This window comes from Mastomys coucha, unplaced genomic scaffold (genome assembly GCF_008632895.1).
Source record: "Mastomys coucha isolate ucsf_1 unplaced genomic scaffold, UCSF_Mcou_1 pScaffold13, whole genome shotgun sequence".
NCBI classification, from domain to species: Eukaryota; Metazoa; Chordata; class Mammalia; order Rodentia; family Muridae; genus Mastomys; species Mastomys coucha.
The window spans coordinates 66,541,611-66,556,049 of NW_022196895.1; the positions used below are offsets into that span (position 1 = coordinate 66,541,611).

Consider the following 14,439-nt stretch of genomic DNA (forward strand, 5'->3'; position numbering starts at 1 on the left):
TCAGAAATCCACCTGCCTCTGCCTCCCAAGCGCTGGGATTAAAGGCGTGCGCCACCACCGCCCGGCTGAAATATCCTTAATAAAGGGGTATTTACCCTAGTGGATGAAGTTATTAATAGAAGCATTTCATCTTTACTGCTAATTTGAGTCCTATATTTAGAAATTTGGGAATAATAATAATAGTAATAATAATAAAAAATCCAAATTATAACCTTACTGGTGAGAGCAGTTTGATCAGTAAAGTGTTAGTTTTATCCAACTTTTGGGGATTCACATGTATCCCACCGTGGTAGAGACTTCTTAGAGCACCTGGACTTGAAATTCACATTAATAAAGGAGGTAGATTTGAGGATACAGTTGTGTTTGTTAGACATTTATGTGGTTTTATTTGGCTACTCATTTCTGCTAATGATTTCATTAAATTTTATAGGTCCTGAAGGGTTAGCCCAATTTTTTCAGACCTAGAATCTGGGGTCATTGTAGCATATAGAATGCATTTGTGTGACTTTCCATAGTTCTCCCAAGGATATATACACATACCAAACAGAATGTTATATTCCCTGGAGCTAGAGTTAGAGGGAGTTGTAAACTGATATAGATTCCAGGAACTGACTTGGGTCCTGCAAGAGAGCAGTAAGCGCTCTTAATTGCTGAATCTTCTCTACATCCTTAGTGTGAGTGTGTGTGTTTAGTGTGCATGTATGCCTGCCTGCCTGCCTACAGCGTTTCTGTGTACCACATGTATGCAGGAGTCCATAGAGGTCAGAAGAGAGTGCTGGATCCCCTGAAAACAGAGTTACAAGTATTTGGTTGCTGGGAACTGATCCTGGGTTCTGCAGAAGTGACATGCACAGAGCCATCTCTACAGATCCTGTATATACTTCTTAAAAGCTATGATGGATTGCTAGACAGCTCGCATTGCGGGTGTTGGACTTTGTGAAATTTGAAATTGTAACTTGAAGAGAATCTTGATTTCACTCAAGCACATCCAAGACATAGCTGTCCTGGAAAACCTTAAAATGTTACATGTCTAAGTTTTGATTGCATGCCCAGTATCGTTTTAATGCAAAAAGGGCTACTCTTTATTGAGAATTTATTTGCCAAGACAATTACAAACTGTTTTACTGGTGGTCTTCGTCTCTCTGCCTTCTGTAACGTAAGCTTAAGGCAAGGACTGTTTATAAATGACATTTTCTGCTTTTGGTTAGGATCCAGCACGCAGTAGACACGATCTTTGTCCAATGACTGGCTAAGACTGCATCAGTGTCCTTATCATGTGCAGTTTATTTGACCTGTAGAAGGGTCTTGTGTAATAATTATCCTGATGAACACAAGAACATTGACCATCGTGCAGGGATTCCTTGCATCCCAGTTGGGATATAAATATCTCTGGAACACATGTACTCAAAGCTGCAGAATTAATAATGTGGTACATGAATTATGCTTTACAGTGTCAGTTATAAATGGATACTTTGGGTAAGAAGAGCAACAGTTTTCATCCTATGATAAGGTAAAATTTTAAAGTGAGAAATTGTCATCAGTTTGAAAGAAAACCTTCTATGCTTTGGTTATAGAATCTGTACAGGGTTGAGCTATCTTTCATATAGCTTTTCTGCAAACCTGACTGACGGGGTTGGAAATGGCTCCAGGGTTAAGAGGACCTCCTGCTCTTGCGTAAGACCAGGCTTTAGTTCCCAGCACCTACACACTGGCTCACAACTACTTTGTAACTGCAGTTCCGGATGCCCTCTTCAGGCCTCTGCAGGCAGTATTACCAAGTGATACACACACATACATGCAGGCAAAAACCTTCATACACATAAAATAAAAGATAAATTAAAAAAAAAAACTAAAGAAGGTGATACTTAGAGTCTAAGTCACTCTGGTGTAGCATGTACGTTTTCCATAGGTATCTATCTGTAAGACTTCTTGTGGGGGTTGGGTCAAACCCAGCGCTTTCCACATGCTATGCAGGCACTTTCCCACTGAGCCACACATGATTTGGAAGGAACCTATCTCAGCATATATCTTTGAAGCTTTATGAACTCTGCATGCTTTCCTTCAGCACATCTCTGAAGATACCTGTGATGTGTTTTTTTTTCTCCCACATTTTCCTCTGTCACCAATCTCTCGTTTTAGAGATCAGCATACTTCTCACTTGCAGTATTAGAAGGACATTAAATGCTGTTGTCAATAGAGGAACAGTTGGGAATGCTGGATTGAGAAATGAATCATTTGGTAACAACTTTTTCCATAAATAATAAAACTCTGCTTTGAACAAATGTAGGGAACTTTATGTAGCTGTCTACTGATTATTAAGTATTTTTTTTTTGATGGCTGACTGTGTTATTTTAACACAAACTCTTTTAAAAGCAGCTCAAGATCTGAGTCACAGGATGAACTCCTTCTTCCCAGCCATGTGACTGGAGCTTTTCAGTGCCACCTGCTCTAGAAAATAGGGAACAAGAATAGAATTGATGTTAGCAATTAGTAATTCTTATCAAAGGACATGAAGCTATTTCAAAATTCTTTCAGCTTGGCTTGGTTGAGTGTGCCTATAATCCAGGTACTTGGGAGGGTGAGGCTGGAGGATCATTTGAGACCAGGAGTTGGGAGGCCAACCTAGGCAATATAGCAAGAACCTTTTTCAAAAACGAGGAGAAAAGGAAAAGGCCCCACCAACTTCCCTTTGAGCTGTATCTCATATCTGGAGTTAAATGTTTAGTAATTTTAAAATTGTAATTTGCCATGTTTGGTAAATCAGTATTTTTTAAAAATATCGAGAGCTTTATATGATCACAGGAAGTAGAAAAATATCACTAAATATCAGTTGGATAAAATACTAGTTATTCATATTAATAATACTGATAAAATATCAGCAAATATTTTTCAAGTCTGAAATTGGAAATAACTTTTGATGTGAATTTTTTTATTTAAGAGAAACAAACAAACGTAGACTGCTGACATGTTTGCTCATGCGTAAAGGGTTGCCACTCCTTAGTTGGTTAGAGTGTAACTAGGCAGGCCCGCTGGCAGTTGCATTTGTAAAGGTCTACAGTAGGTAAAATACAAACTGCTGTCAGCTTTAGAGTGCAGTGAGCTGCATGGGTTTTCAACATTCTGACTGGGCAGAGATAGAAACAACTGGCAGGCGCTGGTTTATGCAACGGTTCTCTAACCCGTGTGGCTCAGTGAAGTCCTCCGTGGTACTGAGACCCCCTCCCCTCCCCAGTCACATTTACTGCATGAGCTTTAAGTCTTATGTTACAGGAAATTTGTAGAAGGCTATTGAAGAAAGGAAAAGAAAAAACAAATCTGTTTATTTAACAGGACGTCGTTTTAGAATTAGAAAGTTCATGAGCTTCTGACAGAGGGCTGGATTGGTTGATAATACTGCAGTGAGTTCACTGCTTTAGTTTGTAACGTAAAGGAACTTCCCTTTATTTATATGTAAAGGAAGGATTTCGGTTTTATGAGCAGCTATAGTCAGGCTTCATGCCCAGGTAGTTGTTTTTAATGCCTAAGCTTATGGCACAGTGCCAGTGGTCTAGGCGGACTCCACTAGCAGGTGGCCATGAACTAGCTGACTCTTTGGGAACAGGTGGCTGTGAATTAGGTGACTCTTTGACAGTCCTTAGGGAGAGTGACAATACCGTTTACTGGTTTTGTGAGCTTCTGGGAAGCCAGTCAGTCTACTTTGCAGATTGCCCATGAGACTGTTAGGGTACAAAGTCATCACGTTTGTTAACTATATAAATGGAGAAGATAAAGAAGTGCTAAAAAATGGTAGAGTGAAATCAAGAGAAGAATGGTGAGGTACATTCTTTAATATCTCTTACTCTGAAATTGTCTTCCTTAAGAATTAGAGGTGGGGGTGGGGGGAGCTGTGGTGTGGTGGTGGGGAGGTGGCACAGTGGTTAAGATCATTGGCTGCTTTTCCAGAGGTCCGGAGTTCAAGTCTCAGCACCCACATAGAGGCTCACAGCCATCTGTAATGGGATCTGATGCTTCATGCAGATAGAACACCCAGGTACATAAAAAAAGTACATCTTTAAAAAAATAAAAGAATTAGACTAGGATTCTTTAAGATTACATTGAATGAACCACCTCGCTAGAAAGTGGAACCTAACAATGTATCTTGAATATTTTAGCAAACTCTTCTAATTTTTTTTATTGGTCCAAGAGTATAACTATATACAGAAACACCTATGTACTTATATATAGTAATATACTATATATATGTACTTATATAGTAATGTATATAGTATATACTACATTACTATATACTATGTGTACATAATATATAGTAATGTATATAACTATATACATTAGTATTAGCATTTTTAATACTAATAATTTCATATGTTCTATACATCCAGTCTTTGTGGATTTAAGACTCATAGTGAAGAATACTATAGTATATGATATACTTTTTAATAATACACTTAATGACAGCAGTTGTCTTCCTTAAGAATTAGGTTAGGATTCTTTAAGAGTGAATACTGACCTTGGGTAACTTTGTTTAGGGCCCCAAATGCCTAAATGATAAAAGCCAGAAATATTTGATGTCTTGTATACGTCACAGTGTTACTGAAGGAGTTTTTAAAAATGCACGCACCTAGTACCCAAGAAGAAGCACCAACTCTGTCTACCTTTAACCTCAGCGCTAGAGGCAGACAGGAAGATGGTTCTTTCTGGCCAGTTGGTCTAGCCACATCGGTGAACTTGAGGTTTGGTGAGACATCTTGTCTATAAAAGTAGGGAGGGCAAACACCTGGCATCAACCTTTGGCCTCTATACATAGGCACACATGCATGCATAGCTACACCATGTGTGCGCAGACATGCATACACACAAAAGCATGTGCCTGAGTCCCATTAAATAATAAGATAACATGTGTCTATGCCAAAGTGCTCATGTGCATGTGTAGGGCCATTCCTATTCATGGCACATGTGTAGAAGTCAGAGGACAATTTGTGGGATTAAATTCTCTCCTTCCATCATAGGCCAAGGGATTAAACTTAGCCACAAACTCCTTTATCCAATGAGCCATCTTGCTGGATTGAGCTGCATAATTTCTAAAGGTGGCATCCTTAGGTGATTATTTTGCAGCCTGTTCCTTGACTTTGCATAGTTATAGATTGTTAAGATAAAGCTAAGTGCTAGAAACTACTATTGTGATAGTTATTTGAGATAAATCCATCTCTTGAGGATAAGCACATCCATTGGGGAAGTTAAGATGAAAGAATGACAAGAATGCACAGTACATAGAAGAGTGTTGGCTCTGGGCAGAGGAGAGGCATCTTTATAATGGATCTCAGTATTACTGAGGATGTCACAGCTGCCAGGTGATGCTTACCTGCTAGGCTTGCTAATATTCTTCAGATAGTGGCCACAGGCACCATGCCTATACAGGTCATACAGTTCATGAAAATGTGAGTTGTCCAGGAATGCCAGAGGATACCTTGCACTTCTAGTGGGCAACTGTGACAAATGAGTCGTGCCTGTTAACCCAACTAGGTCAGTCAGCCATTTCTCCATCTTTTAGTGTTTGAGAAAAGCTAGAAGAGTGGATTTCATACCAGACTCCACCCTTAATCTACTAAAAACCATGGACAACTGTCAGCACACACACATTTGGACTACCTGCTACCAGTCAGGAATCTTTCTTTGGAGCAGTGGTTCTCCAAATGCGAGCATCAGCATCTTTCACCAGTTTAGACCTTAAATTGATGCCAATTCCCTGGCTCCACTTCAGCCTAGCAGATTAGAAGCTCTGGGGATGGGACCTGTCATCCTCTGCTAACAAGCAGGGCGATTCCTGTGTGTACTTAGTTTTGAGACCTTCTCTTTTGTAGTAAGGAACTTCACATTACAATTTTGCATGATGATAGTTGTAAAGACATGAGCTCTTCAAGTATAAGTTCACGAATATATCTCTAATCGAAATGTCAGGCACGAATTCTTCTCAGTGTATGGCTTTTGGTATCCTTTGTTAGAATCAAAATATTGATTTAATTTTTCTTATCTTTGAATTGGGTATTGCAAATGATGTTAACGGGACTTCTGTTTTACAATTTGACCTCATCAAAACACGTTTGACATGTTACTGAATGATTCAAACTAGATAAATATGTCACATGACTTTCCAAAGCTTTGATTTCAAATCTTGCCAAAAGCATGACCTGTGAGAGGTAACAAATAGAGAATGCCTCTCCGGCTGGGCTCGTGCCCATCAGAGGCAGCTGAGCTACGTAACAGGTTTCTGTCCCAGCATGGATTCTGTGGTGAGACTGCCTCAGCAAAGAAAGTAGAAATGCAGGGTAGTTTTCCCTTACAGAACGTACTTGCATGCACAAGGGTTTTGGCCTGTGTGCTTTTTCAGATTTTGGACTATCTCCGCATATGTCATTAGGTAGCCCTCACTTGCTGGTCAGACTCAAGTTGGTGAAATGCAGTCTATAGGTCTTCATATGTATGCACCTTATACATGTACAGAGGCAATGCTATGCATTACAAGTTGGTGCATGCAGTCTATAAGTCTTCATGTGTATACACCTTATACATGTACAGAGGCAATCTTATGCATTATAAGTTGGTGCATGCAGTCTATAGATCTTCATATGTGTGCACCTTATACATGTACAGAGGCAGTGTTATGCACTGCATTTTAGGAGACTTCACTTGTTTGCACCCTGTTCTATTTGTGGAATTTGCCGTTTTTATCATAGTAAAAATTCTTAATGTTTTAATTCAGACATGTCTCTTCATTTTGTAAACATTTTCAAAAGTGAATTCTGTTGGCTTAAATCTGTTTTCTAATGTGATTTTATGTTAAGTATGTTTTCACTGCTAATCGAGTTAAGTTTTAGTACTCATATATTTAATGCTAATATGTGTCCCTATTCTTAGAATGTAGAACTAATTATCGCTAGGTAGTAGTGGCACACGCCTTTAATCCCAGCACTTGGGAGGCAGAGGCAGGTAGATTTCTGAGTTTGAGGCCAGCCTGGTCTACAGAGTGAGTTCCAGGACAGCCAGGGCTACACAGAGGAACCCTGTCTTGAAACTGTCCCATCTCTCCCCGCCCCCCATGGCTGTCTTAATGTTCTTATTCTTCCTCAGATATATTCACTTAAATATCCTTAGTACTCTGCTAATTAGATAATGTCACACAAAGTATTAAAGGTACACCTTACTTATGAAAAAATACACAATAAAGTGCTTAAAATGCAATTTTAGAGACTGGAGAGATGGCTCAGCAGTTAAGAGCCCATATTACTCTTGTAGAGGCCCTGAGTTCAGTTCTCAGCACCCACACAGCAGCTCACAACCATCTGTAACTTCAGGTCCAGGGCATCTCAGTGCTGCTTTGACCATTTCATTCACTTGCATGCATATAGTGCACATACACAGACTCAGGCACATATATATATATATATATATATATATATATATATATATATATAAAATAAATATATTTTAAAAACAAATAATTGTCCCTTCAGAATATTTAATGTGCTGACACTGACTGAAGTTTGAATAATCTTATTTAAAGTCTTGGATTTTGAATTTAAAAAGGTATTTTTTTCAAATAATATTAATGAAAACACATTTCTATTCCCAGGGTAAACCAGACCTGAACACAACATTGCCAATTAGACAAACTGCATCAATTTTCAAGCAACCAGTAACCAAAGTCACGAACCACCCGAGCAATAAGGTGAAGTCAGACCCACAACGGATGAATGAACAACCACGTCAGGTAAGAGCTCATTTGTTCTCCAGTCATACTTTCCAGAAAATTCTGGTATTTTTACCAGGCATAATGCAGGTAAATTCTTGTTAAATTGGAATGCATTTGGAAAAAAGTTTTATGTCCAGTCCTATTATAGAGAATAACCATAATAATATAGGACTTAATAAAATACTTTGAAAGTTAAAGTGAATCAGAGTAATATTATTGGCAGCAGTTTTAATTTTTCTGTGTTATACCTCAGGCTTGGTTGTACTAATCTTGATTTTTTTAAAGGGATTGTTTTTGTAGGGCTAGTATTCACTAGAAGGCTGAGTCCTGAAGCTTGGGTTGTGTTTGGTTTGAAAACATTTCCTGTTATTTAAAAGTTGATTCTTTATACTTTGATTCTGATTTTTAATTTCGAGGAATCTATGTCAAACCTTTTGAAAAACTAAATTAGATACAGATTGGCAGTATGAGTATCTTACTGTGAGTTCCATTTTTGAATAAATTCAATGCAATTTTCTCTTTCTTTATTTCTTCAACTTATATCCACTGGAAACTTTTCTTAGTATTATCTGAAAGGCTTCCCTGGTGCTTAAAAAGGTCACAGAGCCAGGGATGAAGACTTCAGGTGGCTCTGCTGCCACCCACCTTTGTGGTCAGAAGTTAGGCTGTCCATGAACGGCAGTCACAGTTGGGGTGAGAAGGTGGAGGGAGAAACTGTATTTCCTCTCTTTTCTCTGTTCCTCCCACTTTCGGGCTAGAAGCCCTGATTGGACTACAATGAGTATCTTTTGCTTGAATATTCTCTGCTCCATCTTGTCATTTGACTTGTTTTTCACTAGTCCTTCAAGTGTTTCATCTTCACACTTCACAAAGGACTGGGCCAAATCTCTCAGACATTTGCTCTAGAAGAAACTACAGGAAAAAAAAAAAAATCAGTTCCCACATCCTCTGCAGTGTTTTTTCCTCTTCAGGTGAGCCAGGAAAACAGAAGATGTTTGGAGCCACATTGGATCAGCATCTTGCTATAGATGTCTCAAGATTTGAAGTTCTAAACTTGCTTTACTGTTGGTCCCCAAGAGATTCAACAGGGGCCATGTAAGTGTATCACATCAAGTATAAAAGATGCGTACCTGCATGTGCCGTTAGGTTCTTGTCAACACAGAGGTTCACTTGGGGCCACTCAGCTTCCCGTGTGAGGCTTTGCCCGTGCTAGACACCCACATTTAGGAAAAGTACACAACTGCTGGTGTTGATGTGTCCAGTTTGCTCCAACACAGAAGGGATTCTACCATCTTGACCTCTATCTGCCTTTATCAAGCTGTTCTCTGGTTGCATTTTTTCATAGATAAGCTATATTGTCATGAATATCTGTCCTCTGGCGTTTTGATGTTTTAAATTTTGTTTCCTTACAAAGGTTTTTATTATTTGAAAATTTTGAGTTTGTAACTGAGTAAAATGCTTTTCAAACCCCCAAAGATGGAGGTAGAATATAACCTCTACTGATACAATCTACATGGGAAATTTGAGTTGATGTGTTGAGAACAGGTTTTATTTAATGAATTCTATCCTCCTCTTTTCTTTGCTAGATCATTCTCAATGTTGTGTATAAACTTGTGTGCTTTATTTAAAGATCAACTGATTGACATTTTTGGTCATTTTAATAGTAATTTTATTATTTACTAGACCTGAATCCAGTCACAGATTGTAAAAGCTGTAGTAACTGTATTGTGCTGGATGTATTCTTGACTATAGAGATCAGTAACCTAGAGATTTAAACAGACATGACAGAATGGTTCATACTCATGCTTTGTTTTGTTGAATAGTTTTGAGTTTTCTCTGTTTTGCTTTATGGAATTATTCTAAAATGAAAAGTCTGTGTCCCTTCTCCTCTGACACTTGCCAAAGCATCAATCTAACACAATCTTTTGAAGGTTCACTCTTTCTTTTAGCTGGTATAGACAGGTGGTATTATAATTATTTAGCAGGTTACTTCTGCAAACACGGCTGTTTTCCCAATTATTGTCATGTAACTTGACAATATTTTTAGGATTTTTTTGATCAACCAAGATAGTTGTCTTTTACTCTTCATTATCCTCAACCTAACAGCTGAAGTAAAATTTGATTGCTGTATCATCAATAGGAAGGCAACAAGGAGGTTGTTTCTATAGTTGTGCCATCTAAACAGTTTAGATACAAATTTGTTAATAAGATGATACTGGTTTTAATTATATTTTGGCATATATATGACAGACCAACCATAGATGGTTGATGAAAATACATGAAGACAAAAAATAATTCTGATTTGCTATTTATTATTTAGATCCAGTAAAATAGGTCATCAGTATACATTAATCATTACTCAATATGGCAACATTATTTTTATTAGGCAGTGAATAAATTAGAGAATGAGATTTATATTTCTAAGATTCACATAGGTAGCATGTTTTTATTCTTTAAATTTATCCTTCTCTTTTATTAAGGTATTAAAATTAGTGGTATAAGCATTGAACTTTAGGCCTAGAATTAGAATGAACTTTTTGGATTTTAATTCAGGCTCCACCCTCAGTAGCTTTGAAGTTATAGATGAGAAGAAAAAAAAATGAGTTTTGTTTTTATAAAACAAGCATTTTATGCCTAGGTCATTATACACTTGTTCAATATGACTTCTGTAAACTATAAATTACCAATTTATATGGGTTGACTCTTTTAAATGCTTTTTCTTTAAATGTGCAAACTATTATATTTAAAGATGGCATTAAAATAGGATTTAATATAACATAGTTATTTCTGCATAAATTAAGATTACAAAGTAGAAATGGAATGTATTGTCCCTGGATTGTATTGCCTTGCAGTTGGGTAAGCAGTTGTTTTTATGTGTAGCAGGGAGTAACTCTCCTATCAGATGATGACTCCCGGTGGGGAGGTCATTGCAGTCCTTATTTAACTACTTATTCAAGACACATTCAAGGGGGCTGGAGAGATGGCTCAGCAGTTAAGAGTACTGAAAGCTCTTCCAGAGGTCCTGAGTTCAATTTCCAGCAACCACATGGTGGCTTGTCGGGGAAAATATTAAAAAAAATTAGAATTGGCAAGTTCCTGCACTTGTGCCTCTGCCCTGGCATCCTGGCCGGCCATGCACTCACAGGCTATGGCTAACCTGTTTTTATGTGGTGGAGATTTTCACTCTGAACTCCACAGTCTCTCCACTCAGCTCGCTAGGTTCCCACTGGCGGCTCGTTACCATGGCAGCCCGTGTTTCAAATCTCCCACAGCCTTTGTGCAGCACCAGACAAACCCAGGCTTTGGATGCCATACCTTTCTCTCTCTCTCTCTCTCTCTCTCTCTCTCTCTCTCTCTCTCTCTCTCTCTCTCTCTTTTTTGGTTTTTCAAGACAGAGTTTCTCTGTATAGCCCTGGCTGTCCTGGAACTCACTCTGTAGACCAGGCTGGCCTCGGACTCAGAAATCCACCTGCCTCTGCCTCCCAAGTGCTGGGATTAAAGGCTTGCGCCACCAACGCCCGGTTTATACCTTTCTCTCTTAAACCCAGATGAGCCGATGCATGAAGGAAAACACAGCACAGACTTAGTTCAGAAACAATGTAACTCAATCTCTGGGCGCAACAACTAAAACCTAATCTTGTAAGCCTTATTAAAATCTGAATCCTCCTCTGGCAAATCCTTGTGGATCTGCCATGATACTGAGAAACTCTAGCAGCTACATCTGCTGTTCCATTCCAAAAGGACCTAACTCTGTCCTGCTTCCTCTCTTCCTCCTTTCAACTTGGAAGTCCTGCCTACTCACCCAATAATTGGCTCCTTTATTCATTAGGGGATTGGTTCACAAGAACAGCTCCAGGCCCATCCACAACAGTGGCTCACAACTATCTCTAATGTGTCTGATTCTAACTTCTGGTGTGTCTGAAGACAGCTACAGTGTACTTCTATACACAAAAATAAATAAATAATTCTTAAAAAAAAAGACATTCAAGTTTTTAAAATTGAGTTCCGATTGTGATAAGAATATTTTTCCTAGCTAGTTCTCTAACTAGGAAAGTTATGTGGATAACTCATTGTTTTAAGCTTTATTTCTTTAAGACAGATGCACTGGCAACCGACAACTAGTATCAGAACAAATAGAAAAGTTAGTTAGAAATGAAATATGTGAGGTCTTGTTTTTTGATGTTAGTTTGTGGGTGTCTCTGTGTGTCATTTATGTATGCAAGTATGTATGTATTTATTTATTTATACAGTACTAGGTATGCATTCAGGGCCGTCCACCTGCTATATCACTGACCCCAAAATAAGGGTTTTAGCCAGAAATAATAGAAGCTGAAGTAGATCGTGTTATGGAGAATTTCTTAGATGCTGACCTTTAGAAGTTTAAAATATCTTTATCATTTGTGTTCTTTATAAGAGAAACAAATTTGGGGTAGATAAAAAGTACACACTCTTTTATCCAATGCAATCTCAATTACTTTTTACCATTTAAAATACTTTCAGTTAGTATTTTAGGACATTTTGAAGAGCACAGTAGTGATTGTACATTTGTGTATTTTAAAACGTTTCATGTAATACTATACACATTTTGGGTTTTATTTGATATGTTCCTATAATTTGTGAGTTGACTATACTGTATGTTGTGCTAATAGTTGTAAGTTATTACTACTTATCATTTTCCTAGCTATATCCCAATTTAAGATAGTGTCCAGAGAGTTCTTATACATATTAAGTCTCATCTATATCTTACAGTAGTTTCCTGGGCTAAATTCTCAGAAATATAATTAGCGTGAACTCACAATTTTGATATATACCATCAAATTGATTTCTACAGAGTTCATTTGTCTTCTGTGGCGTTGCATGTTACTTATAAAGGTGTTTCCTTTTGTACTTATTTATTTAAATTCAAGTTTATTTGAATACGTGTGCAGTTGACTAGTTGAGGCTTCTGTGTGTCTGTCCTTTTGTAAGGAGAACTCTTAGAAGGTTTTGGCTGTTACTACCCTGCGTTGAGCTTGATGAAGCTTCCCGTGGCATAAGCTAGTGTCTGTGACGTTTTCAGAGACCTCACTGAGTACACTTGGTCATCTGCCTCTGGAGTCAAACTGCATGAACTGGCTTCTTCCACCAAGCATTTACATGCATTCCAATTACTTGTTAGTAACACGTTACCTGTACACCCCTTTAGTGTTTAGTCTCTTCCTTCTCTTTAGCTAAGCCTTTGTATGGTGTCTGTATATTTGCAATTTACGATATTCATTTTTTTCATCCACAAAATAAGAGCTTTTATTCTTGCTCTGCCACTGAATAAAATAAAAAATAAAGGAGCTTTTATTCTGCCACTGAATAAAATAAAAAATAAAGGAGCTTTTATTTCGCCACTAAAGCTGCTCTTGCCACGCTTACTGCAGATGCTTGTTAAGTTAAAAGGATAGAGATCTACTCTCCTCTTAGGTAGCATTCCTGCCTCTGTCTACAGCGTGTCGGGAGGGTGGGGTCTTTGTCAGTGTTTACCTTGTCTCACTTGGTCCCTGCAGCCCTTGTGAGCTTTGGACTGCAGTGCTCCCAGGCTACACAGTGCATCTCCATGGATGGTTCTTTTCTTCCCATGGCTCTTAATGCATTTGTTAACAGTTCCCAGATCTGCATGTTTTTCTTGTACTTCACTTGTTTGGTTCAGTCCACATGGAAGTGTTCCAAGCACCTCTGGATCTGCTTGTTAGACTGTACTGCTAAACCAGCTGGTTCCTGTTTGTGCTCCATTTCATTAAAATGGTGCTGTTCACCTTGATGGGGGAGGGGCAGAAAGCTGAGCATTCTGCTGCTCTTGCATCTTTAACCCCAAACCTTCCTGTGGGCTGCCTTCCTGGCCTCACCCTAACACTCCCCTTTACCAAATCCTTTGTCAATTTTATTTTATCATCTCAGCACTGCACCCCAGGAAGTGGTCAGCAGTTCACTGCTTGGTGAGTCACTTTACAACAAAAGGAATGGGGTTTCTTTACAGTTGTGTTTACAGCTGTTCAGGAAAGGAGGCCGTGAGTGAAGGCTGTGCATACTGTCCTAGTGGATGACAGTTCTCTGCTACTCAGTAAGAAAATAGAGTTTGAAAGGTTGAAGTGGAAATCAGGAATTTATGGTTTTGAAAAAAGAACCTCTTGGAGCACACCTTTGATCGCCAGCACTCCAGAGGCAGCGATCTGTGAGTTTGAAGCCAGCCTAATCTACATAATGAGTCCAGGAAGGCCAGGGCTGTGTAGAATGGCCCTGTCTGAAACAAACAAACAAACAAACAAAAGCAAGATCCACAAACAAAAGAAGAACTTCTTAGTACTAAGCATATTTGTCTATATTACAGTCCCACTTAGTTAAAACAAACAAAGCTAAACAGTAAGACGTCACACAGAACAGAGGCCAATAGGTACTGGAGCATAGGTAGACGTTACAGCCCGTTCCTCCCAGTACCCAGTGGTTCTGAGGTGAAGGTAAATCAATAGCAAACACTCCCCTTTATTCCCACACTGCATAGTTACCATTTTGTCTCTGCTTTCTGCCTTGCCCCCTTCAATTCATTCTTCACACTCATCTTCATTAAGGTTTCTGTTGCTGTGATTAAAAACCTAACCAAACCCAACCAACCCAACCCAACCCAACCCAACCCAAACCAACCCAACCCAACCCAACCCAACCCAAAC

The 14,439-nt window shown here is 38.7% G+C and overlaps 1 protein-coding gene across 2 annotated transcripts in view; it reads left to right on the top strand.

Moving 5' to 3' along the window:
* The window catches only part of Mbd2 (methyl-CpG binding domain protein 2), a 58,011-nt gene that overhangs the window by 19,947 nt on the left and 23,625 nt on the right, over positions 1-14,439 (top strand). Inside the window, exons 3-4 of one of the 2 annotated variants that reach the window (XR_004117363.1) lie at positions 7,628-7,765; positions 8,719-8,842. Coding sequence is in view for 1 of the 2 variants with exons in the window: in XM_031365995.1 (XP_031221855.1) it covers positions 7,628-7,765 (138 nt within the window). In the remaining variant the exon portion in view is untranslated. The remainder of the gene's footprint in view (positions 1-7,627; positions 7,766-8,718; positions 8,843-14,439) is intronic. The other variant, XM_031365995.1, reaches the window with a different exon arrangement.